Source organism: Garra rufa, chromosome 7 (assembly GCF_049309525.1).
Source record: "Garra rufa chromosome 7, GarRuf1.0, whole genome shotgun sequence".
NCBI lineage: Eukaryota > Metazoa > Chordata > Actinopteri > Cypriniformes > Cyprinidae > Garra > Garra rufa.
The window spans coordinates 51,518,567-51,542,093 of NC_133367.1; the positions used below are offsets into that span (position 1 = coordinate 51,518,567).

The 23,527-nt window shown below is 29.3% G+C and overlaps 1 protein-coding gene across 1 annotated transcript in view; it reads right to left on the reverse strand.

Annotated features, from left to right (window-relative positions):
- Positions 1 to 23,527, reverse strand: part of LOC141338757 (armadillo-like helical domain-containing protein 3) — a 41,728-nt gene that overhangs the window by 4,789 nt on the left and 13,412 nt on the right. Inside the window, exons 15-25 of the mRNA XM_073844373.1 lie at positions 22,375 to 22,476; positions 21,937 to 21,995; positions 19,056 to 19,121; positions 14,001 to 14,070; positions 13,862 to 13,922; positions 13,684 to 13,772; positions 11,222 to 11,304; positions 11,012 to 11,138; positions 8,323 to 8,398; positions 6,382 to 6,460; positions 1,174 to 1,290 (exon numbers count right to left, since the gene is read on the reverse strand). Coding sequence (XP_073700474.1) covers positions 1,174 to 1,290; positions 6,382 to 6,460; positions 8,323 to 8,398; positions 11,012 to 11,138; positions 11,222 to 11,304; positions 13,684 to 13,772; positions 13,862 to 13,922; positions 14,001 to 14,070; positions 19,056 to 19,121; positions 21,937 to 21,995; positions 22,375 to 22,476 — 929 coding nt within the window. The remainder of the gene's footprint in view (positions 1 to 1,173; positions 1,291 to 6,381; positions 6,461 to 8,322; positions 8,399 to 11,011; positions 11,139 to 11,221; positions 11,305 to 13,683; positions 13,773 to 13,861; positions 13,923 to 14,000; positions 14,071 to 19,055; positions 19,122 to 21,936; positions 21,996 to 22,374; positions 22,477 to 23,527) is intronic.

The following is a 23,527-nucleotide window of genomic DNA, read 5'->3' on the forward strand; positions in this document are numbered from 1 at the left end:
GGCGCAGCAGTCTGATCTTTTTCATTCATATTCAAGCCCGAATGAGAAACGTTTTGCGGGGGATGCAAGGTGTATGAAAAAAACGAATATTCGAATCTCAAAATTTAAAATCGAACGCCAACCCACCAAACGAATATTGGAATAATCTGGTCCAGCCCTAAATATTTTATTAAAATGTAACAGTATTTTTTTATTTATAATTTTATTTTGGTATAGTTTCTTTTTTAAATATATGTTTTACATATATATATTTTTTTTATAAATATAATGGTATTTTACTACATAATACATTAAAAATATATTTAAATAATAATAATTTCTGTCATTTTACCTTAGAAAAAAAAAAGATCTTTTATTTTTTTATTATTTTTTTTTAAAGATTTTTAAAAAGAAAAGAAAATAACTTTCATTAAATGCAAAAGTAGTTTACAACATCACTAATAAGATAAATATTTAATTGAAACAAAATGCAATTAAAAAATTTTTTTTTATAATTTCTGTCATGTTACCCTGGAAAAAAACGTTCTGGAAGAACAATTAAATTTTAATAAAACCACTTTAATTAAATGCAAAATTTTATTACAATTGACTAAACATTATTAAAATGTAATTATATGTTTGAAATAATATTTTTCAAGCAATAATATATATATATATATATATATATATATATATATATATATATATATATATATATTTGTAAAATAAAATAATAACATTTTACTCAGGGGGGGAAAAAAACGGTAGCACTTTTGGTAGATTATTTTGGAAGATCATTAAAAATAGACTTGGGGTGGCGACTGTGCTGAGGGCTTGGGCCCATCATCGCTGCTTGCAGCTATATTTATTATTGTTATTTTCAGTTTTCAAGTTAAGCTGAATTATTTCTGAATGCTTCCTAGTTTGTGTGCATCCGATGATAGCTTTCTCAAAGTTAATGTTGAAATGCTGGTGAAGTGACTTTTAGAGCATCTCTGGAGATGAAGATGTTAAACAACAGATGCTAAAAAAACCCACCAATTTCGGTGACGCTCTGCATTGTACTGTAAATATATTTTTGATAACCAGATTCTGTGACTCCATCCAACTTTCCGTTGTATTCTCTACCAAGCAACCCAAAGTTAATGTAGCCAAAAGGAAGTAATAGCTTGCCAAGCAAACTCAAACGCTTACCAGCTCCTTGAAAAAGCCGGCCTCTCTGGGCTGCTCCGAGTAACGCTCGAACTGATCCAGACCGTCCTGCAGCTTCAAGGTCAGTGTGTCGTAGTTTGAGCGCACCACCTCCAGCACCTACACATCAGAAAACAACCACATCAGACACCAGAGCAACTACAACAAATCTTACAGCTCCAACAATGAGAAGACTAAAGCGTATTATCTGTTTTCTAACAATGGTCCATAGACATGTTGTTAATGTCTAACTGAACTACAGGAACACACTTGAGGTAAAAAGCCAATGGAGTGATCACAAACATGAACCAACGAAAACCTCTTTTTGACCATTGTTGATCAGTTTTGTCTTTCATCTTATAATATTTAACATATAATATTTGCTTACTTGTAGTTGCTCAAATAGAGGAAATGGACAAAACAACTAAACAGCAGCAAAACTATATCTAAGACTGTTTGTTTTTACATTACCACTGTTGTGCTTTTATACTTTACATTTTAGAGATTCAAGATATTGACTTTTAAAGTCATTACATTTTATTTAAATTACAAATGTTTTTTTTTTGTCCCTGTATTTATTTGTTTTACTTTTCTAAATTTATTTTATTTGCTTTTATTTTAAAACACTTAAATGTAATGGCATTTTGATACATTTTAATAAATACTTATTAAAATAAAACGATATTAAAATATGTTGGTAGCATTTTCGATGGATTGTTTTGATAGATTTCTTTTTTTTAAATAGATGATGTTTAATCATTTTTATTAAATATAATGGAATTTTACTATGTTTTATAAATATTTTATTTATGTGTGTTTAAAAAAATAATATTTACATTTCAAACATAATGAATAGCTGAATGTTTGTCCCTGTATTTAATTTCTAAATAATTAAAAATCTTAAAATTGTATTTTTGCTTGTATTTATTTATTTTAATTCATTTAAATGTAATGTTATATTATTACATTTTAATAAATATTATTTAAATATTACATTTTAATGATATTTTCTGTCATTTTAATATCTTGGTAGCATTTTTGGTCGATTGTTTTTTTTTATTAGAAAATCATTAACTGTAATGGTATTTTACTACACTACAACTTTAATAAATATTTTATTAGAACGCAATTATATTTTTGTAAATAATAAAATTTAAATAATATTTTCTATAATTTTACCTTGGAAAAATATTCTAGTGTAAATCTTTTGTTTTAATAAAACTATTTTAATTAAATGTAGTGTTATTTAGTATATTTGACTAAATATTTTAGTAGGAAGTAAAATATTTTTTAAATAACAAATATTTTCTGTCAATTTCGGTAGACTTTTCTTTCTTTTTTAAACTTTTTATTATCATTATTTTAATGAAATGTAATAATATTTTAGTACATTTGACTAAATATTTGATTAAAATGTAATGATAATTTTTAAATAATACGAATATTTTCTGTCACTTTATCGTAGGAGAATATTTTTGGTAGATTCTTTAGATAGATCTTGTATTTAATTTAATTTATTTATTTAATTTTTTTTTTTTTACTTTTTTTTTTAAAATAAAATTATTTTAATTAGCACATTTGATTAAATATTTTAATAGGACAGAAAATATTTACATTATTTTAAAAATATTTTACATCAATTTATCATGAAAATATATTTTTGGTAGATCCTTTCAGTAGATTATTTTTTTTTAACTTTTATTATTATTATTATTTTAATTAAATGTAATGATATTTTAGTACATTTGACTAAATATTTGATTAAAATGTAATGATATTTTTTAAATAATACAAATATTTTCTGTCACTTGTTCGTGGGAAAATTGGTAGATTCTTTAGACAGATCTTGCATTTATTTTGTTTATTTATTTATTACTTTTTTTAAAAATAACTTTATTTTAATTATATGTAATGGTATTTAGTACATTTGACAAAATATTTTTCTAAGATGTAAATTTTTTTTGAAATAATACAAATATTTTCTTTCAGATTCTTTCAGTAGATCTTTCATTTTTTATTGCTATTATTATTTTATTGTTATTATTATTTTAATTAAATGCAATGGTATTTAGTACATTTGACTAAACATTTTATTAGAATGTAATGATATTTTTTAATAATATTTTCAAAATAATACAGAATATGTTTGTCACTTTATTGTGGGAAAATATTCTGGTAGATTATTTTGGTAAATCTTTTATTATAATGAAACTTTTTTTAAATAAATAATTTTAATCAAACGTAATTGCATTTAGTACATTTGACTACATAATCTATTAGAATGTAATGACATTTTTTTAAATAATATAAATAGATTATTTTGGTAGATCTTGAAAGTTACATTTTTAAATGCTTCAAGGTGACTCAGATGCTCCTAGATTCCTCGCAAATGGCAATTGTGTTTCTTTGTTAGTAAATAACAGTGATCTAATGTTTGTTTTTATAAAGTTAGAAACAAATCAAAACAGTTTTCTGTGCCAATCACGGAAAGACATTGTTTCAAAATAGCGTTCCCAAAACTGCAAGCAGTTTGAGGTCACATTGTGAGCAGTAATTTTAAATCTAATGGGTCTGTAGTTTGTCTGGGACACTCCAGGGCAGGAAACGGGCTGATGGAGCACAAATCCATACACTTGAACTAAAGTAAGAGAGTCAGAGCGGCTGGACAGAGGTCTGATGGAGGTCATGCGGGAGCATCTGGCAGAGCGAGATAAAAGAGATGAGAGTTTGCGAGCGACAGCTGGCAGAACCATCTGTAAACTGACCTCACTTCCAGCACACGCCATCATTACCCTACAGATCAAAGGCTAATTAAGCAACACCTGTGACCACAAACACCTGTGACCGTCCCAATCAACCACTTCTTATCCACACACACACACATATGAAACCCATTCTCTCATTTCACAAAACTGAACTAAAGTTGGGCGATAAGATGGTAAAACTCTACCACAGTGTATAGGTGTTTATGCAAAAGGTATAGGCTTTTTTAGATGCATAAAAATAGCTATCTATAGCCATTTTACTATCAAAATGTTAACATTGTCATTCCCAACACCATCATTTCCAGTACAAAATTAATGATAATCTGAAATTTTGATCATGGAAATAGACAAGCATAACACAAAATACTATAAATTAATGTTTTATACTAATGTTTAACTATATTAATAACTATAATTCATTCACATTAAACCAAACAAACCAAAGACACACACAAAAAAAAAAATAAACTGTACAAAAACAAAAAAACAAAAGCAAAATAAAAATAGACAATAAATACAATAGAACAAGAACAAGAGCAAAGGGGGAAAAACAACAAACCAAAATAAACAAACCAGTAATAAAGCAAGGCTGCTATATTTAATCTCATTTTCTTCATTAATTAATTTAGCATTTGCCTTGACATTTTATGCTTTTTATGATCTACTAACACATAGAAAAGCAAAAAACAAATTCAAAGCAAAAAATAACAAATAAAACCAAAATCAAAACTTTAAAAAACAAAAAGTAAAAAGCTGAGTAAAAATGGAATAAACAAACAAAAAAATAAATAAATAAAACAAACAAAAAATAAATAAGAACAAAACAAAAGCAATGGGGAAAAACAAACAAAAATAAATTAACTAATTCAAAACATAGATAAATAAACAAAAAGAAATTCAAAGAAAAAATATCAGAAAAAATGTGATGAACAAAAAATGAAACAAAAAAAGGGGAAGTTTAAAAAAGCAAAAATAAAACAAACAAAAAATAAACAAAAATAAATTAGCCAATTAAAAATAGAAGAAAAAACTAAATTCAAAGAAAAAAATAAATTCAAATCAAATTCAAAATCAAATCAAAGAAAAAAAAATCTGAAAAAAAAAACAAAACAAAAAACAAATAAAATAAAAAGGACAAAAGGAAAAAAGTGATACAAGTTTAAAAAAGCAAAAAAGAACAAATTAACCAATAAATTAACAAATTAACCAAAAAATGTGAGTAAAAATGGAATAAACAAACAAAAGATAAATAAATAAAACAAACAAAAAATAAATAAGAACAAAACAAAAGCAATGGGGAAAAACAAACAAAAATAAATTAACTAATTCAAAACATAGATAAATAAACAAAAATAAATTCAAAGAAAAAAATATCAGAAAAAATGTGATAAACAAAAAATGAAAAAAAAGGGGGGGAAAGTAAATAAAGTTTAAAAAAGCAATAGACCAAAAAAAGAAATTCAAAGAAAAAACTAAATTCAAAACAAATTCAAAATCAAATAAAAAAAACAAAAACTGAAAAAAAAAACAAAAAAACAAAAAAAAAACAAATAAAATAAAAAGGACAAAAAAGGAAAAAAGTGATACAAGTTTAAAAAAAGCAAAAAAGAACATAAATTAACCAATAAATTAACAAATTAACCAAAAAATGTGAACAAAAAACAAACAAAAAGAATTAAAAAGAAAAAAAAGTTAAAACCCAAATTATTCACATTAAAAATCAAATCAAAGAAAAACAATTCAGAAAAAAATAATAAACAAAAAGTAAAAAGAAAATAAAGTAAAAAAGAAAATAAAATAAAAACACAAAATAAGTACTACTATTTCTACTATTTGTTTAAAGTATCTGAAAGAAGTTTTTTCTGCTAACCAAGGCCGCGTTTATTTGACCAAAAATACAGTAAAATCAGTAATATTGTAAAATATTACTTACATTTGAAAAAAGCTGTTTTCTATGTGAATAAATTGCAAAACGTAATTTATTTCTGTGATCAAAGCTGAATTTTCAGCAACGTTACGCCAGACTCCAGTGTCACATGACCCTTCAGAAATCAGTCTAATTTGCTGATTTGCAGCTCAAGAAACATTTATGATTATTACCAATGTCGAAAACCATTGTGCTGCTTCATATTTTTGTGTAAACCATAATATATTTTTTCCAGATTTAAAAAAAAAAAAAAAAAAAAAAAGCATTTTTATCAAACAGAAATCTTTTGTTAGATTATAAATGTCTTCATTGTCGCTTTTGGGTTAAATCTCACTGACCTCAAACTTTGAACATGAGTGTATTACTAAACAACACCATTATATATTAATTACAATCTATTCCAATGACCGAAAAGTTAATGTTGTTTGCAGAAACTCATTAAGAGCTCATTAAAGTCTGTTTGATCTTAAGACGTCAAAAGGACTGTCAAAACAGTCTGCTGTGAGTGTCTTGAGTTACCTGATCCTCTGAGAGCTGAGAGATGTGGTTCACTGCGGCGTATGACTCAATCTTAGGGTTGAAGTGGTTAATAATGGCTCTGAAATGACAGAAAAAAGTGTAATGAGACACATTTCAAACATATGAAAGCACTGAAAAGGAGCTCATAATAGAGGTCTGTGAGAATAAAAGCAACTGTTGGGGAAATCGTCAAAGGTGTGGCTCTCTGAAATATTCTGCTGTAAGGGTTTGCATTATGCACGCTGCAAAAAAACAGCGCTCGACTTCTTTTGTGCGGCACAAACACATGGTGACGTCTCTGAAAGCCCACATTACCTCACACTCCAAAATCAATAATTCATTCACCGTGGCCCTCGCACACCAAACAAAATAAAGACAGAAACAAGCATTTTAGCAAACGCTGTTCAGTGCTTGTCATAGACTTCAGCTCAAACAACACAAAGTATGATTATGAGCTTCCATATTTTCACACATGATATAATTGGTATGTAAATTAGTACATTGTATAGTATTTTTCCTACTAATTTTGGTCTTGTTGCTTATCTTATGCAGAGCAAAACTAAACCACAAGCAAAATAAAATAAATAATAATGCAATAATAAACAAATATGAAAAAATAAATTAATAATAAATAAAATAAAAACACGAATTCAAAGGAAAAAACATTTCAAGAAAACCAAACTAAAATCAAAACAATTCATAATAGACAAATTTATAAAAATAAATATATATAAAATATAAAAGAGGAACAAATCCATATCAAACCAAAGAAAGAAACAAACAATGAAAAATAAAAAACAAAAATAAATAGAATTCATGAATTATTTAAAAACCAAGGACAAAAAAATAAAAAAAGTAAATAAATAAAACAGCAAAAAAATATAAATAAATGACAAAAGAACAAAAGCGTAGTGAACCAAAGAAAAATAAATAAATAAAATAAACTTAATTAATTAATAATTAAATAAATAAAATAAAAAATAGGACAAAAAATAAGAGCTACAAATAAATATTAAAAATAAATAAAAAAAACAAAAGAGTGAAACTATATCAAAGCAAAGAAAAAAGCTGAGGAAAAAAGCTACAAATAAATAAATAATACAACAGCGAAACTAAATAACTATCTATCTATCTATATACACATAGGATCAAAAATAAATGAATTGATTAATTAAAAAGCACAAAACAGCAAAAATAAAAAAAACTATAAATAATAAAAGAACAAAAACAGCGAACCGAAAAAAAAGTTGAGAAAAAAAAATAAAGTAAACATAAAAACAAAATAAAAACAAAGACAAAGAGCATTAAATAAATATTAAAAAGGAAATCAATAACAAAAGAGCAAAACCATAACAAGCCAAAGAAAAAAAAGAGAAAAAAACTAAAACATAAATACATAAAACAACAGCAAAAAATAAATAAATAAATAATAAAAAAATAAAAAATATATTTATTTATAAGAATACAACCAAAAAAATTAAACAAAAACAATAATAAAAAAACAAACAAAACAAAAGCAAAAGGGAAAAAACAAAAAAATCAAGAACAAACATAAAACAATTTAAAATCAAAGGGTAGAATTAAGAAAAAAAACAAAGAAAAAAAAAATATATATTTTTTTAAGTTCTCCAACGTTAGTGACAGACTTCAACCAAAGCAGCAACTATGATTATCATCTTCCACAATTTCAACATGCAAATCAACTAATTTATGCATAACATCTTTATAAAATAACTACCACATAAATAAAAGTACATTGTATAAATAAACTAGATTTGTGATATTAATAACTTCAAATTTCTGGAAATATGTTATGCCTTTTTAGATACAACTCAAATATTCTCAAATAATATATATTTTTTTAACTGATCATTTAAACAAAGAATGAAACAAATCATGTCAGCATTTATTATGAAAGTGATTTAAATGAAGTGTCCTGACCTGACGTTGACGAGAGAGTGAGTAACTTTACTAGCAGGCTCCTTCCACTGGCCTGCGTTGGTGGACACTCGCAGCACTGCGGAGTAATGGACATCAGTTATCATAGATATAACTAGATTCAAATAAGTTAGTCAAGACAAACATTAAGTTGGTTTGAGAAAGCCGGACCAGAGAGTTCAAAAGGTTTTAAAAAGTTTTAAGTTTGATGGTTTTCAGTCTGAAATATTTTGAAATTTAAAGTAGTTTAAAAAAATTAAAGTTTGAATGTTTTGAAGTCAATACAGTCTCAGACAGATAGCATCTTATTAACATGATTAGCACGGTACTAGCATGTTTCTAGCCTGATTAACATGTTACCAGCATGTTGTTAGCATGATTAGCATGTTACTAGCATGTAACTAACATGCTGTTAGCATGATTAGCAAATTACTAGCATGATTAGCATGTCACTAGCATGATTAACGTGTTGTTAGCATGTTTCTAGCATGAGTAACAAGTTACTAACAAGTTGTTAACATTATTCTACCATGATTATCATGTTGTTAGCATGATTAACATGCTGTTAGCATATTTCTAGCATGATTAGCATGTTACTAGCCTGATTAGCATGTTGTTAGCATGATCAGCATGTTACTAGCATGTAACTAACATGTTGTTAGCATGATTAGCATATTTCTAGCATGATTAGCATGTTACTAGCCTGATTAGCATGTTGTTAGCATGATTAGCATGTTACTAGCATGTAACTAACATGCTGTTAGCATGATTATCATATTTCTAGCATGATTAGCATGTTACTAGCCTGATTAGCATGTTGTTAGCATGATTAGCATGTTACTAGCATGTAACTAACATGCTGTTATCATGATTAGCATGTCACTAGCATGATTAACGTGTTGTTAGCATGTTTCTAGCATGAATAACAAGTTACTAACAAGTTGTTAACCTTATTCTACCATGATTATCATGTTGCTAGCATGATTAGCATGTCATTAGCATGATTAACATGCTGTTAGCATATTTCTAACATGATTAGCATGTTACTAGCCTGATTAGCATGTTGTTAGCATGATCAGCATGTTACTAGCATGTTTCTAACATGCTGTTAGCATGATTAACAAGTTACTAGCATGATTAGCATGTCACTAGCATTATTAGTGTGTTGTTAGCATGTTTCTAGCATGAATAACAAGTTACTAACAAGTTGTTAACCTTATTCTACCATGATTATCATGTTGCTAGCATGATTAGCATGTCATTAGCATGATTAACATGCTGTTAGCATATTTCTAACATGATTAGCATGTTACTAGCCTGATTAGCATGTTGCTAGCATGATTAGCATGTCATTAGCATGATTAACATGCTGTTAGCATATTTCTAACATGATTAGCATGTTACTAGCCTGATTAGCATGTTGTTAGCATGATCAGCATGTTACTAGCATGTTTCTAACATGCTGTTAGCATGATTAACAAGTTACTAGCATGATTAGCATGTCACTAGCATTATTAGTGTGTTGTTAGCATGTTTCTAGCATGAATTACAAGTTACTAACAAGTTGTTAACCTTATTCTACCATGATTATCATGTTGCTAGCATGATTAGCATGTCATTAGCATGACTAACATGCTGTTAGCATATTTCTAGCCTGATTAGCATGTTACTAGCCTGATTAGCATGTTACTAGCATGTTGTTACCATGTTGCTAACATGTTTTCAGCATTATTAACATGTTACTAACATGCTGTTAGTATGATTAGCCAGTTACTAGCATGATTGGCTTGTCACTAGCATGTTGCTAGCATGATTAACAAGTTACTAGGATGTTATTAGCACGTTTCTAGCCTGATTAACATTTCACTACCATGTTGCTATTCTAGCATGATTAGCAAGTTGCGAACACTTTTCTAGCATGATTAGCATGTTGCTAGCATGATTAACATGTTATTAACATACTGTTAACATAAGCATGTTTCTAACATGAGTAACAAGTCACTAGCATGTTTCTAGCATGATTAGCATGTTGCTTGCATGAGTAGCATGTCACTACTATATTGTCTAGCATGATTAGCATGTCACTAGCATGTTAGCAAGTTACTAGCATGATTAGCAAGTTACTAGCATGTTTCTAGCATGATTAGCATGTCACTAGCATGTTAGCAAGTTACTAGCATGATTAGCAAGTTACTAGCATGTTTCTAGCATGATTAGCATGTTACTAGCATGTTTCTAGCATGATTAGCATGTTAGCAAGTTACTAGCATGATTAACAAGTTACTAACATGTTTCTAGCATGTTTCTAGCATGATTAGCAAGTTACTAGCATGTTTCTAGCATGTTTCTAGCATGATTAGCAAGTTAGTTTGAATAGTTGATAGAAGTGAAGTTTGATTGAGGCTCAAAGGATTCTGGGAGCTTGTCAGTTTTAGTTTCAGTAGTTTTGGCTGAACGTTGAACATTCCATCAATGTAAGTCTATGGGATTTTCCCCAGTTTTAATTGTCATTTTTAGGAAAACCGTAAGTCGGATCAGTTAGAAAAGATACAGCAACTGGAGTCAGATCAGTCTGAAGATCTGGCCTGAGTTTGGAGTTTGTAGAGTTAAAGCTCTAGGAGGAGTCAGCAGTCAGAAATGTTGTCTTTCTCAAGCCAGTCTAATAATAAAGAGTAAGAGCTGATAGACGTACCCATGCAGTAGAGGTTATCGAACACCTGATGCATGCGTATAATCTCATAATAGAGCTCGTCGTAACTGCTGGGGGTGGGCAGAAACGTGTCTCCATACGTGATGAACATGTTGAAGAGGTTCACCACCTGAAACACAGAGACACGAGGACATAGGTGAGAAACAGAGGCCCAATCTCTACTCAAACACACAGCCAGAGAGTGTGAATTACCTGAAGAGCCAGCTGGAAGATATTGTGCTTGGCCAGAAGGATGGTCTCATTAGACAGCAGGAACTTCAGAAGGTTAATGAGAGCTGGAAACACAATCAATACAGACACATCTGATGAAAATAATCACTGCTTTGACCTGTGACTCCACACGACTGCTGCCGCTGATTTACACGCTCATTAGCACATCCATTATCACACGCTGACTAATACAGCACTCTTCTAGAGAGCATTCATTATTGTTATGAACAATAACAACTCTGAAAAACACATACACACAAAGCCACACAAAGCAAAGTCAATATTTATTTCAATTTGATGTTGTTTTTGTACTTTCCATGTGTTATTGTTTGTATTTATGTACATAATAGGTACATAAATAAATAAAAATAAATTACAAAAAAAAAAAAAAAAAAAATTAAATAAAGAATTAAAACAAAAGCACAAAATACTAAACCAAAAGAAAACACAAAAAAACTAAAAGCTAAATGTAATAAAACTAAAGCAAAGGGAAAAAACAAAGATGAACAAAAAATAAAATCAAAAGAAAAAAACTAAAAGAAAATAAATCATAAAAGTAAATAAAAATTGTAAAAAAAAAAAAAAAAAGCCAGAAAAAAATCTCAGATAAAAGCAAAGAAACAAGAAATAATAATAATAAAAAAAAGCAAAGGGAAATAAAACATAAAACAAAAGTGAATAAAATTAGTTAAAAAAAAAAGAAGTCAAATAAAAATGCACAAAAAATAAAGACAACAGCAACAATCTGAAACAAAAACAAAGAAAATAAATAAATATGTAATATGTAATAAATAAAAACAAGAACAAAAGGCCAGGGCAAAAACATAAATATTAAATAAAAAACTAAATCAAAAACAAAAGTACATTAAAAAAATACCCCCCCCCCCCAAAAAAAATAAACAAAATAAAAACAGTACAAAAATCTAAACAAAATCACAACCAAAATAAAAAATAAATCATGAATGCAATAATAGACAAATATATTAAATAAAAATAAATAAATAAAAGAACAAATCCATATTAAACAAAAAAAAGATAAATATATATAAAGAGACATACATGCATACATACATACATACAGGAGAACAACAATAATAAATAAATGAAATAAAAAAACAAGGACAAACAAGAGCAGATAAAACAAAACCAAAGAAAAAAAAATACAAACAAAAACAAAAATGAATAAAAATATAATTATTATTATTGTAAAATAAAATAAGAAAAACAAAAAGCAAACAAATAAAAATAAAATAAAAACAAAAAGCAAAAAATAAAAAAACAATAGAACAACAACCTAAAACAAAACCAAAGAAAAAACAAGAAAATAAAAAACAAACAAAAATAAAAGCAAAGTAAAAACAAAAATAAAATAAAACAAAAACAACAGTGATTACAAAAGCACAACAAAATAAAAACAAGGAAAGAAAAATAAAGAACAATAGAACAAAAATCTAAAACAAAAGCAAAGGGAAAAAATAAGAAAATAAAAATCAAACAAAAACAAAAGCAAAGTGAAAACAAAAAGAAATTAAAACAAAAACAACAGTGAACAAAAAAAAGCACAAAAAATAAATAAGTAAATAAGAACAAGGAAAGAAAAATAAAGAACAATAGAAAACAAAAACAAAACGCCAACGAAAAAACAAACTAAAAACAAACTAAAAAACAAAAGTACATATATCGAACAAAACTATATATTGATAACACAAAATAACAAAAAAAACAAACAAAAAAAGAAATCAAAAACAAAAGTGACAGAAAACCCAGCAAAGAAATTAACAAAATTAAATTAACAAAAACAAATAATTAAGAACAAAAAAAGTTTTCTTTTTTTCATTTTGTTTTTCTTTAATTTCTTATCTATTTTAACAGACAAAAATAAAAGCGAAGAAAAAAAGATATGAAACAAGAACAAAAAATAAAAAAACAAAAAATAAATAAAAAAAAAACAAACAAAAAGAAAAAAGGAAAGAAAAATTTAAGAACAATAGAACAAAAATCTATAACAAAAGCAAAGGGGAAAAAAAGCAAAAAAAAAAAAAAGAAGCAAAAGCCAAGGTAAAAAAACAAAAAAACAAACAAAAGGAAACAAAAACAAAAACAAAAGTGAATTCAAAAATAATTAAAAACAGAAGAACAACAACAACAAAAAATAATGCAAAGAAAAAAAAAAAAAAAAAAAAAAAAAATAGAACAAAAACAAAAATGAATCAAAAGTAAGGGGAAAAACTACATTTACATTTAGTCCTTTAGCAGACGCTTTTATCCAAAGCAACCTGAGGACAATAGAAGTAATCAAACCAACAAAAGAGCAACAATATATAAGTGTAAATCTAAAATTACAATTAAAGCACAAATAAATTGCAAACCATGAAACAAATACAAAATTAAAGCAAAAGCAAAACAACCAAAACACAACAGAACATACACTATAATGATCCTACCTGACCAGAGGTCTCTCCATGTGTAGTGCATCCTAATTCTGCACTTCTTCTGGTAGCAGATCAGTTTGTGAATGATCTGAACGCAGCGCCTAAAACAAACCACTTCATAAACTCTCACCATATCTGCATTCACCTATGCATCGCAGTAAGTAAAAAAACATATTACAAGGAAACTCACGCATAGAGATCCATAGGAAACTCCTTCATCATATGAGTAACAATAAACTCCACCATCAGATCTGGAAAGACAAAAATACTCACTTAATTGATTAAGTCACATTGGCAAAAGAAACAATTATTCTGAAGACAAAACTCACCTAGAACCGCACAAACTAAAGGCCGAGAGGGGATGTTTTTATCCGCCGCTTTCTTTCGATGTCTCATGGGCTGAAAAACAAATTAAAAAAATTAATCACTCAAAACTACAAGTCCAAACAACACTGGACTTTCATTGCATGTACTTTATTTTTTAGATGTACTGTCTCTTTAAGACTGGCAAAGGTTGAGTTCAGTCAGTTCAGTTCAATAAAAACTGTAAAAAAAAAGAAAAAGAATTAAAAGATCAAAGTAAGTCAATTAAAAAAACATAAATAAATAAAATAAATAAATAAATGAAAACAAGAAAAAACACAAGCAAAGAAAAAAAACAAAAAAAAACAAAAAATAAATAATTAAAATGAAATACAAAAATACAAAACCAAAAGAAAACACACACACACACACACACACACACACACACACAAAAAAAATAGAAAGAGAGATCAAACAAAAGCAATGGGGGAAAAAAAAAAAAAAATCAAAAACAACAATTAAATCCAAGGACAAAAACAAAAAAGAAAATAAACCAAAAACAAAAGTGAATAAAAATTGTAAAATAAAATGATGAAAATAAAAAGTAACAAGTAAAAAATAACAATAAAGAACAATGGAACAAAAACCTAAAACAAAAGCAAAGGAAAAAAAACAAAAAGGAGATAAAACAAAAACAACAGTGAATAAAAGATCAAATAAGAAGTCAAATAAAAAAGAACAAGCAAAGAAAAAAACACAAGAAAAAATACAAACAATTAATAATTAAAACAAAAGCACAAAATACAAAACCAAAGGAAACAAAATCAAACAAAAATAAAATCAAAGGAAAAAAACAAAAAAGAAAATAAATCAAAAACAAAAGTGAATACAAATTGTAAAAAAAAAAGTAAAAAAAAAAAAAAAACAAGCAAAAAACAAGAAAATAAAAAACTAACAAAAATTAAAGCAAAGGCAAAAACAATTATAAAGATAAAACAAAAACAACAGTGAATAAAATATCAAAATAAGTCGTCAAATAAAAAAGCACTAAAAAAACAAATAAAAACAAGAAAGAAACTCTAAACACAAGCAAAGAAAAACACAAGAAAAAAAACAACAAAAAATAAACAATAAAAAATACATTTTTTTTAAATAAATAAATAAATAAAAAACGAAATTGAAAGAGAGATAAAACAAAAGCAAGGGAAAAACTAAAACAAACTAAAATTAAATTAAAGGAAAAACACACAAAAAAATAAATCAAAAACAAAAGTGAATAAAAATTGTAAAATAAAATACAAATAAAAAGTAAAAAAAAACAAGCAAAAAACAAGAAAATAAAAAACTAACAAAAATCAAAGCTAAGGCAAAAACAAATATAAAGATAAAACAAAAACAACAGTGAATAAAATATCAAAATAAGTCGTCAAATAAAAAAGCACTAAAAAAACAAATAAAAACAAGAAAGAAACTCTAAACACAAGCAAAGAAAAACAAGAAAAAAACAACAAAAAATAAACAAAAAAAATACAATTTTTTTAAATAAATAAATAAATAAAAAACGAAATTGAAAGAGAGATAAAACAAAAGCAAGGGAAAAACTAAAACAAACTAAAATTAAATTAAAGGAAAAACACACACAAAAAAAATCAAAAACAAAAGTGAATAAAAATTGTAAAATAAAATACAAATAAAAAGTAAAAAAAAAAAAAAGCAAAAAACAAGAAAATAAAAAACTAACAAAAATTAAAGCAAAGTCAAAAACTATGGAAGCCCGTTCCCACCACAGTTGAGAGAAAAAAATATTCCGTAAGTCATAATAATGAGAAACTTTCTCGTAATAATGACTTAATATATCATAATAATGAGAAACTTTTTCTTAATTCTGATGCATACTGTACTAAATATTGTTGATGCGGACCTCCGTTTCATCCATGGATTTTAAACAAATAGAGCAGTATTTCAGACGGGGACAAATAAATCCTGAAATACTAACTCTACTAAAAGAGGTACATAGAGTGCATATGGGCCTGGGCAGATTAGGGGCCCGCCGAGCCGAGGGGGAACTTTTAATTGAAAAGAGGGAACGAATAGAATTCTGCACTGGCCCAGCCCTGACCCGAGACGCTCAGGCCCGAGCCTGTCCTTGTCCAACAACGTATCAGAACAGAGCCCGCGTTGCAGCCATTAAAACAGTTCAGTTTTAGATTCTAATGGCAAAGTGGCTATATTTCGTTTCGTTTCTTTATTAAGTTAATTTAGCAATATGTTTGAAACATTTGATGTTTGTTAAATTCAAGCTTTTTTTAAAGTAATGCCAGCAGCAATGAGTTGAGCATGTTTGATCAATTTAGCCTTCTCAAATCAACACCACTTGCCTAAAATACAATCTATAGACATAAAACACCTAAAATATGGCATTATTTTTGCTCATACAAGTAAGAGTAATACATCATTCGGAATTGCAGAAGGTCTACTTTTATTTGTGTGCACTCACAATATCAACAAAACGTTATGCTTTCGTACAAATAGCTAAAGGAACAAACAGGGCTTTCTTTACGATATAAATGCTTGGAAAGTCCATTCATTATTTATAGCACAAGTCTCAGCTTATAAATTCTGTCAACTTTATGATACAATAAAAACAATACATGTGTTTTTATGCTCTTTAATTTGTAGTGAATCAATCATCAGCACGAAATAAACATGAAAAAATATTTGAATTAAACAAATAATAAACAGCATGTCTTATAAAATCGATCAATCAGCGTTTCAAATAAAAAAAGTCAATAAAACATCTTATAATAATAGCATAACACCTCAGAAAAGCCAACAATTGTTTTATTATTCTTATAAATCAGTTGAAGTTGAAGCCTACGCTTTTATTGCTTTTTTAATTGTTTTTCACATTAACTTTACCCAATATAAAATTACATAAATTCTTTCGCTTAAATTTATTAATTTAAAGCATTGTATAGATATATTTGTCATATCTGTGAAGCAAATATTCGCCGAGTTTCGGATCATTTTTGTGAAGCGCTCCTCCTCAAGACAGGGACGGCAGAAAGCGCATGTTTGTTCCTTTAGCTATTTTATGAAAGCATAAAGTTTTGTTGATATTGTGAGTGCATACAAATAAAAGTAGGCCTTCTGCAGTTCCGAATAATGTATTACTCTTACCTTTATGAGCAAAAATGATGGCTTATTTCAGGTGTCCAGTATTATCAAGAAAAAATGCAATTCCATGTCCTGCAAAGCGCGCTTTATAGCTTCCACTCTCCACACAAACGACTATATGTGTCTAACAGCGCACATTGTAAATAAATGTTTAAATTAATATTGTGAAATGCATCAAGTGTTTTATGTCTATAGATGTTTTTTAGGCAAGTCGTGTTGATTTGAGAAGGCTAAATTGATCAAACATGCTCAACTCATTGCCGCTGGCCGCTTGGTCGTTCCTTTAAAAAAAAGCTTGAATTTAACAAACATCAAATGTTTCAAACATATTGCTAAATTAACTTAATAAAGAAACGAAACGAAATATAGCCACTTTGCCATTAGAATCTAAAACTGAACTGTTTTAATGGCTGCAACGCGGGCTCTGTTCTGATACGTTGTTGGACAAGGACAGGCTCGGGCCTGAGCGTCTCGGGTCAGGGCTGGGCCAGTGCAGAATTCTATTCGTTCCCTCTTTTCAATTAAAAGTTCCCCCTCGGCTCGGCGGGCCCCTAATCTGCCCAGGCCCATATGCACCTGTATACCCTGCGTACCCAGACTCTACGCCCCTGTGCCCTGATGTTTGTAGTTGGTGCTGAATGAAAGCTGTAACATCAGCGTCATCAGTCTTGTCCTTTCTCCTTCAAAGGCTCAATATTCGCTCAAGGGTGCGACTGCTAATTTTGACTCTATGTACCTCTTTTAGTAGAGTTAGTATTTCAGGATTTATTTGTCCCCGTCTGAAATACTGCTCTATTTGTTTAAAATCCATGGATGAAACGGAGGTCCGCATCAACAATATTTAGTACAGTATGCATCAGAATTAAGAAGAAGTTTCTCATTATTATGAGATGTTAAGTCATTATTATGAGAAAGTTTCTCATTATTACGAGATTAATTTTTTCCGAATATGACTATTTTGTAACTCATTATTACGAGAAAGTTTCTCAATATAATGAGATACTAAGTCATAATTATGAGAAAGTTTCTCATTATGACTTACGGAATATTTTTTTCTCTCAACTGTGGCGGGAACGGGCTTCCATAAAAAACAAATATAAAGATAAAACAAAAACAACAGTGAATAAAATATCAAAATAAGAAGTCAAATAAAAAAGCACTAAAAATAAAAAGAATAAAAACAAGGAAGAAACTCTAAACACAAGCACAAGAAAAAAAACAACAAAAAATAAACATTTTTTTTAAATAAAAAACGAAATTGAAAGAGAGATAAAACAAAAGCAAAGGAAAAAATAAAACAAACTGAAATTAAATTAAAGGAAAAACAAACAAACAAAAAAAAAGGTAAATAAAATTTGTCAAAATAAATAAATAAATAAGCAAAAAAAAAAAAGAACAATTGAACAAAAACCTAAAACAAAGGCAAAGGGGGAAAAAAACAAGAAAAAAAATAAAAGCAAAGGAAAAACTAAAAGGCATAATAAAGAAGGTAAAATAAAAAACAAAAGCCAAGGGGAAAAAAAAAAACTAAAAAGTAACTAAAAAAAAAAAAAGTAAAAAAAAAAAAAAAAAAAAATCAAAAACACAGAAGAACAAAAACCAAAACCAAAAGAAAGCAAAAAAAAAGAAAAAGAAAAAAAAAAATAACAGGAAAACTGTAAATGTACTGTCTCTTTAAGACTGGCAAAGGTTGAGTTCAGTCAGAAGTATACAAATGACCCTGCTTTCACGTGGCTAGATAACTGGATTTAATGCAGCAGAAGCGAGGCTCTGGGACATCCCGTTACATAATGGTTTGGCTGTAACATTCAGCAAGGCAGTTTGCTGTTTTGTATGCCTGAAACACCATCTTTATTTAGATTGTGCCATTTAAAGACAACTAAGACCCGAGCAGAGACTCTTACCATTCGGTGCAAGTTGACCCTGAAGTTCATGTTATCATCGTGGAGAAAGGCGTCGGCGTACTGGTCCTATTAAACGGACAGCGAGAGGACAAACAGTCAAGCAGTGAACAAACTCACAGAAAAAAAATATATTTATAGCTGCAAAAAGCAATTACAGGGCCAAGCACTACAGAAGCAAGAATCAGACCAACTGCAGCAATGAGTAACTGAGGTCATTATAAGATGAAAATCATATAAAACTGGTCAGCACGAAATCCATCACTTTTTGCCAGCATGGTCTGAAGATGATCCGAGTCAAATTTGGTGAAAATTGGACGAGCTGTCTAGGAGTTCTAAAAAGTAGGTTTTCAACATTAATCAAAATGGTAGACAGGAAGTTCATTGCAATAGACTAATGCAAACAAAAGTAACTAACATTTTTTTTGGAAATCTCATAATTAATGGTTAATGAATGGTTTAACACTCTTGATCAATCGGTGGCTCTTTTACCAAATTGATGTGGTATGGGGTGTCAATGGCTCATACAAAGTTTGGTGAAAATTGGACCAACGTTCTAGGAGGAGTTTGAAAAAGTAGGTTTTTTAAAGCAACACTAAAGAACTTTGCTCCCTCTACAGGTTGGAAGCGTAATTGTCCATTACCGCTGTTGTAAATAATTTAGCCTACCGTCGCATCGCATATGCACGTTATTTGTTTGGAGGCTATCCAGGACCGGCTTTGGAAATAACGATGTAAAGTGACAAGGTAGAGTATGTTGCATGACTTTATGAAAGTATGAAAACTAAATAAAACATAATAATGATATTGTTTGCTATTTTTTTTACCGTAAAGCAAGTCGCATTTGTAGTCTCATTTGAACTACAAAACCGCTACCCGACGACCCAAACTTACATAGTGCTGTTATGGCCGATAGAGGGTCGCAAAGTGAATACAAAAGTGCCCTTTCACCCAGTTATGAGTTGATGAACCACTGACACGAGTTCGGAAACATTATTTTAAGGTAAAAAAAAAAAAAAACTCTTTAGTGTTGCTTTAATATAAATCAAAATGGCAGACAGGAAGTTCAGCTGACTATGGCATTATTAAGGAATACATTGAGATAAGTTTAAATAACGTAGCCCAATTTATTAGCAATTTTTTAAATTTCTTTATAACTTTGACATACAGAGTTTCGTAACGAAATGCCAATGCATTCGCAAAATATAGCATTTTTATGACAACAAAATCCCAAATAGCAGACGCCCAAAATGGCTGACATGGGAAAAATGGTTTGACTTGGCATGTTCCATTGGATCTAAAGAGACTTTTGGCCAAACCATTCAGAAGTTATAGGCACAAATTGCCATTTTTCATTTCTCTTGACCACTTGGTGGCGCTGTGGCGAAACTGTGCAGGTAGCCTCAGGTCATGGTTGTTTTAACACACACCAAGTTTGGTCTCAATAAGGCAAACCGAACAGGAGATATAGCCTCACATACATTTTTATGCTTTCTGTCAAATACATTCAAAGTTATTCGAAAATGGTTTGACAAATCAACTTGAATTCCATAACTTTTGGGCAGCATGGTCTGAAGATGATCTGACTTTATTTTATAGAATTGGACCAATGGTCTAGGAGTAGATTGAAAAAGTAGGTTTTCGACATAAATCAAAATGGCAGACAGGAAGTTCATCGCAATAGGCTAATGCAATCAAAAGTTACTAGCCTTTTTAGAATTTCATAATTAATGGTTAATAAATGGTTAATCACTCTTGACCAATAGGTGGCACTGTTACCAAATTGATGTGGTCAGTGTGAGGTGACAATGGCACATACAAAGTTTGGTGTCAATATGTATAAGCTTTGCAGAGATACAGCCTCAGATGCAGTTTCGCATCTTTCCAGCAAATTTGTTGACGCGTTAATTGAAAACCGTTTCGTATTTTGTCTCGAAATCCTTAACTTTTTGCCAGCATGGCCTGAAGATGACCCAAATTTGTGAGAATTGGACCAACAGTCTAGGAGGAGTTTGAAAAAGTAGGTTTTCAACATAAATCAAAATGGTGGACAGAAAGTTTGGCTGATTAAGGCAAAACTGTTATCTATGTTCTCGGCATGTCCCAAAGAAAACATTGAGACCACTTTCATTAAAATAGCCCAATTTATTTAAATGTTATTAGCATTTTTTGAAATTTCTTTATGTTTTTCAAAACCATTTGAGTACTGTCAGGGCATGGTGTCGAAGACACATACCGAGTTTAGTAGCGATACGCCAATGCATTCGTGAAATATAGCATTTTACGACAAAATCCCAAATGCTCGAAGTCCAAAATGGCTGACATGGCTGACAAAATTTGGTATGGTTCAACTCAGCATGCTCCACAGAATCTAAAGATTTTTGCGATTTTTGGCCAAACCATTCAGAAGTTACAAGCAAAAATAGCCATTTTTCATATCTCTTGACCACTTGGTGGCGCTATGCCGAATCAGAGCAGGTAGCCCCAGGTCATACTTGTTATAAAACACACCAAGTTTGGTCTCAATATGGCAAACCATTGCAGAGATATAGCCTCACATCCATTTTTTGAGCTCTTACGTCAAATTCATTCACGCGTTATTCGATATACGATTTGACTAATCAATGTGAATTCCGTAACTTTTTGTCAGCATGGTCTGAAGATGATCTGAGCCAATTTTCAGAAATGATGACTATGGTTAATTTAAAGACTGTCCTCTATCTGCGTGCCAAATATCATAACTTTCCCACAAGCCATTTTATTGGCTCCCGTAGACTCAACAGTGGAAGAAACAGAAGAAGAAGAAGAATAAGAGTGTCAACGGATACAAAAGGTGCAGTTTGCTTCGGTGCTTGGCCGCTAAAAATTACCCACAATGCATTACCTCAGCTATGCAGGTCAGAATGATGAGGCACAGCCTGGCACTGTTGAGTCTGTGTTCATCTGAAAAAAAAAAACCAAAAAAAAAAACAGAGGAAATCTATTGTAAGATCTAAGGTTTAAAACTAAGAGAAACTAATGGCTCCGTTCCAAATTCTAGTGAGCTCCCTACTTAGGCAGCACTTTAGGACACTAAGTGCTTTGGCACAGAAGCTTTTCCAACATGTAGATAAGGTTTTGTTGCCTTATATTAAACCTCCTTTTGTAGAAATTAAAGACTGCATGCAACCTTTACAAAGAACAAAATCCCATAATGCATTGCAACATGCACAAAAATCCAAAATGGTGGATCAATAGTAAGTCAAGATTTCAGTTGAGGCTCTAGACAGCAAGAAGCTCACTTATATGGACAGTATAGAGTAACGAAATAGTGATATCTTGCCTTTGGTGTCCTGCATTACGATGGATGAATATTTAAGGAACGTTATAAGAAGATTACTGGTCTGCAGGTCTGGGTCCAGAGGAAGCTCGGGATTATTCATCACTGCAAAGAGAGAATGAACGAATGGTGAAACACTTCTGAGAATGATTATTGGCCTCAGTTTGCGTGCCTCTACTACACACTAAAAGGAAATACTTTAGTTGTATTGAGAAAGTCCACACTCCAGAGTATGTAGCAAGATTTAAATTGCGTCTTGAAACCACAGACGCCCTTTTTGTGTTAAATTCATGATTATCATTATCTTTTATAGGAGTGTCACATTACTTCCACTTTTCTTGAACAGAAACTTTAACGGAGAAGCATCACTTCCACTGTGCACAAAGTTAAAAAAAACATGCACACTATAATCTTGTCTACTATTTAAGGTTGACAGTACAAGGTAAAGTTCCATTCACACCAAGAACGATAACTATAATGATATCAGTGTCTACACCAACGCATGCTGCCATTCTGTTTTATTGTCTGTCGCTTTAAATGCTCACAATCTGTAAAGTCAGGTGGATTCTGATTGGCTGTCAATTTTTTTAATGGTTCATCAGCTGAGAAAATTCCTTTTCAAAGCAATTCCAATGATTACTAAAATGTTTTTGTTAAATTAGAACGATTATCAAGCTTTTACAGTTATTAGTTATTTTTAAATTAGAATGATTTTCAAAATGTTAAAGTTAGTGTTCAATTAGAATATTATTAAAACAGTTTGAAGTAGATCGATTATTAAAACGTTACAATTATTGTTAAACTAGAAACATTATTAAAATGACAGTTATCGTTAAATTATAACATTTATTAAAACGTTAACAGTTATTGTTAAATTAGAACAATTTTAAACGTTTAAAAACGTTACATGTTTTGTTGGATTAGAACAATTCAAACAAAACAAAAAAACTTTGCAGTTATCGTTAAATTTAACAATTAAAACATTATAGGTATTGTTAAATTACAATGATTAGTGAAACGTTTCAGTTTTTGTTAAATTAGAACAACTACTAAAACATTATAGGTATTAAATTAGAACGATTATTAAAATGTTACAGTTACCATTAAATTAGAATGATTGTTAAAATGTTAGTTATTGTTAATTTTGAATTTTTTA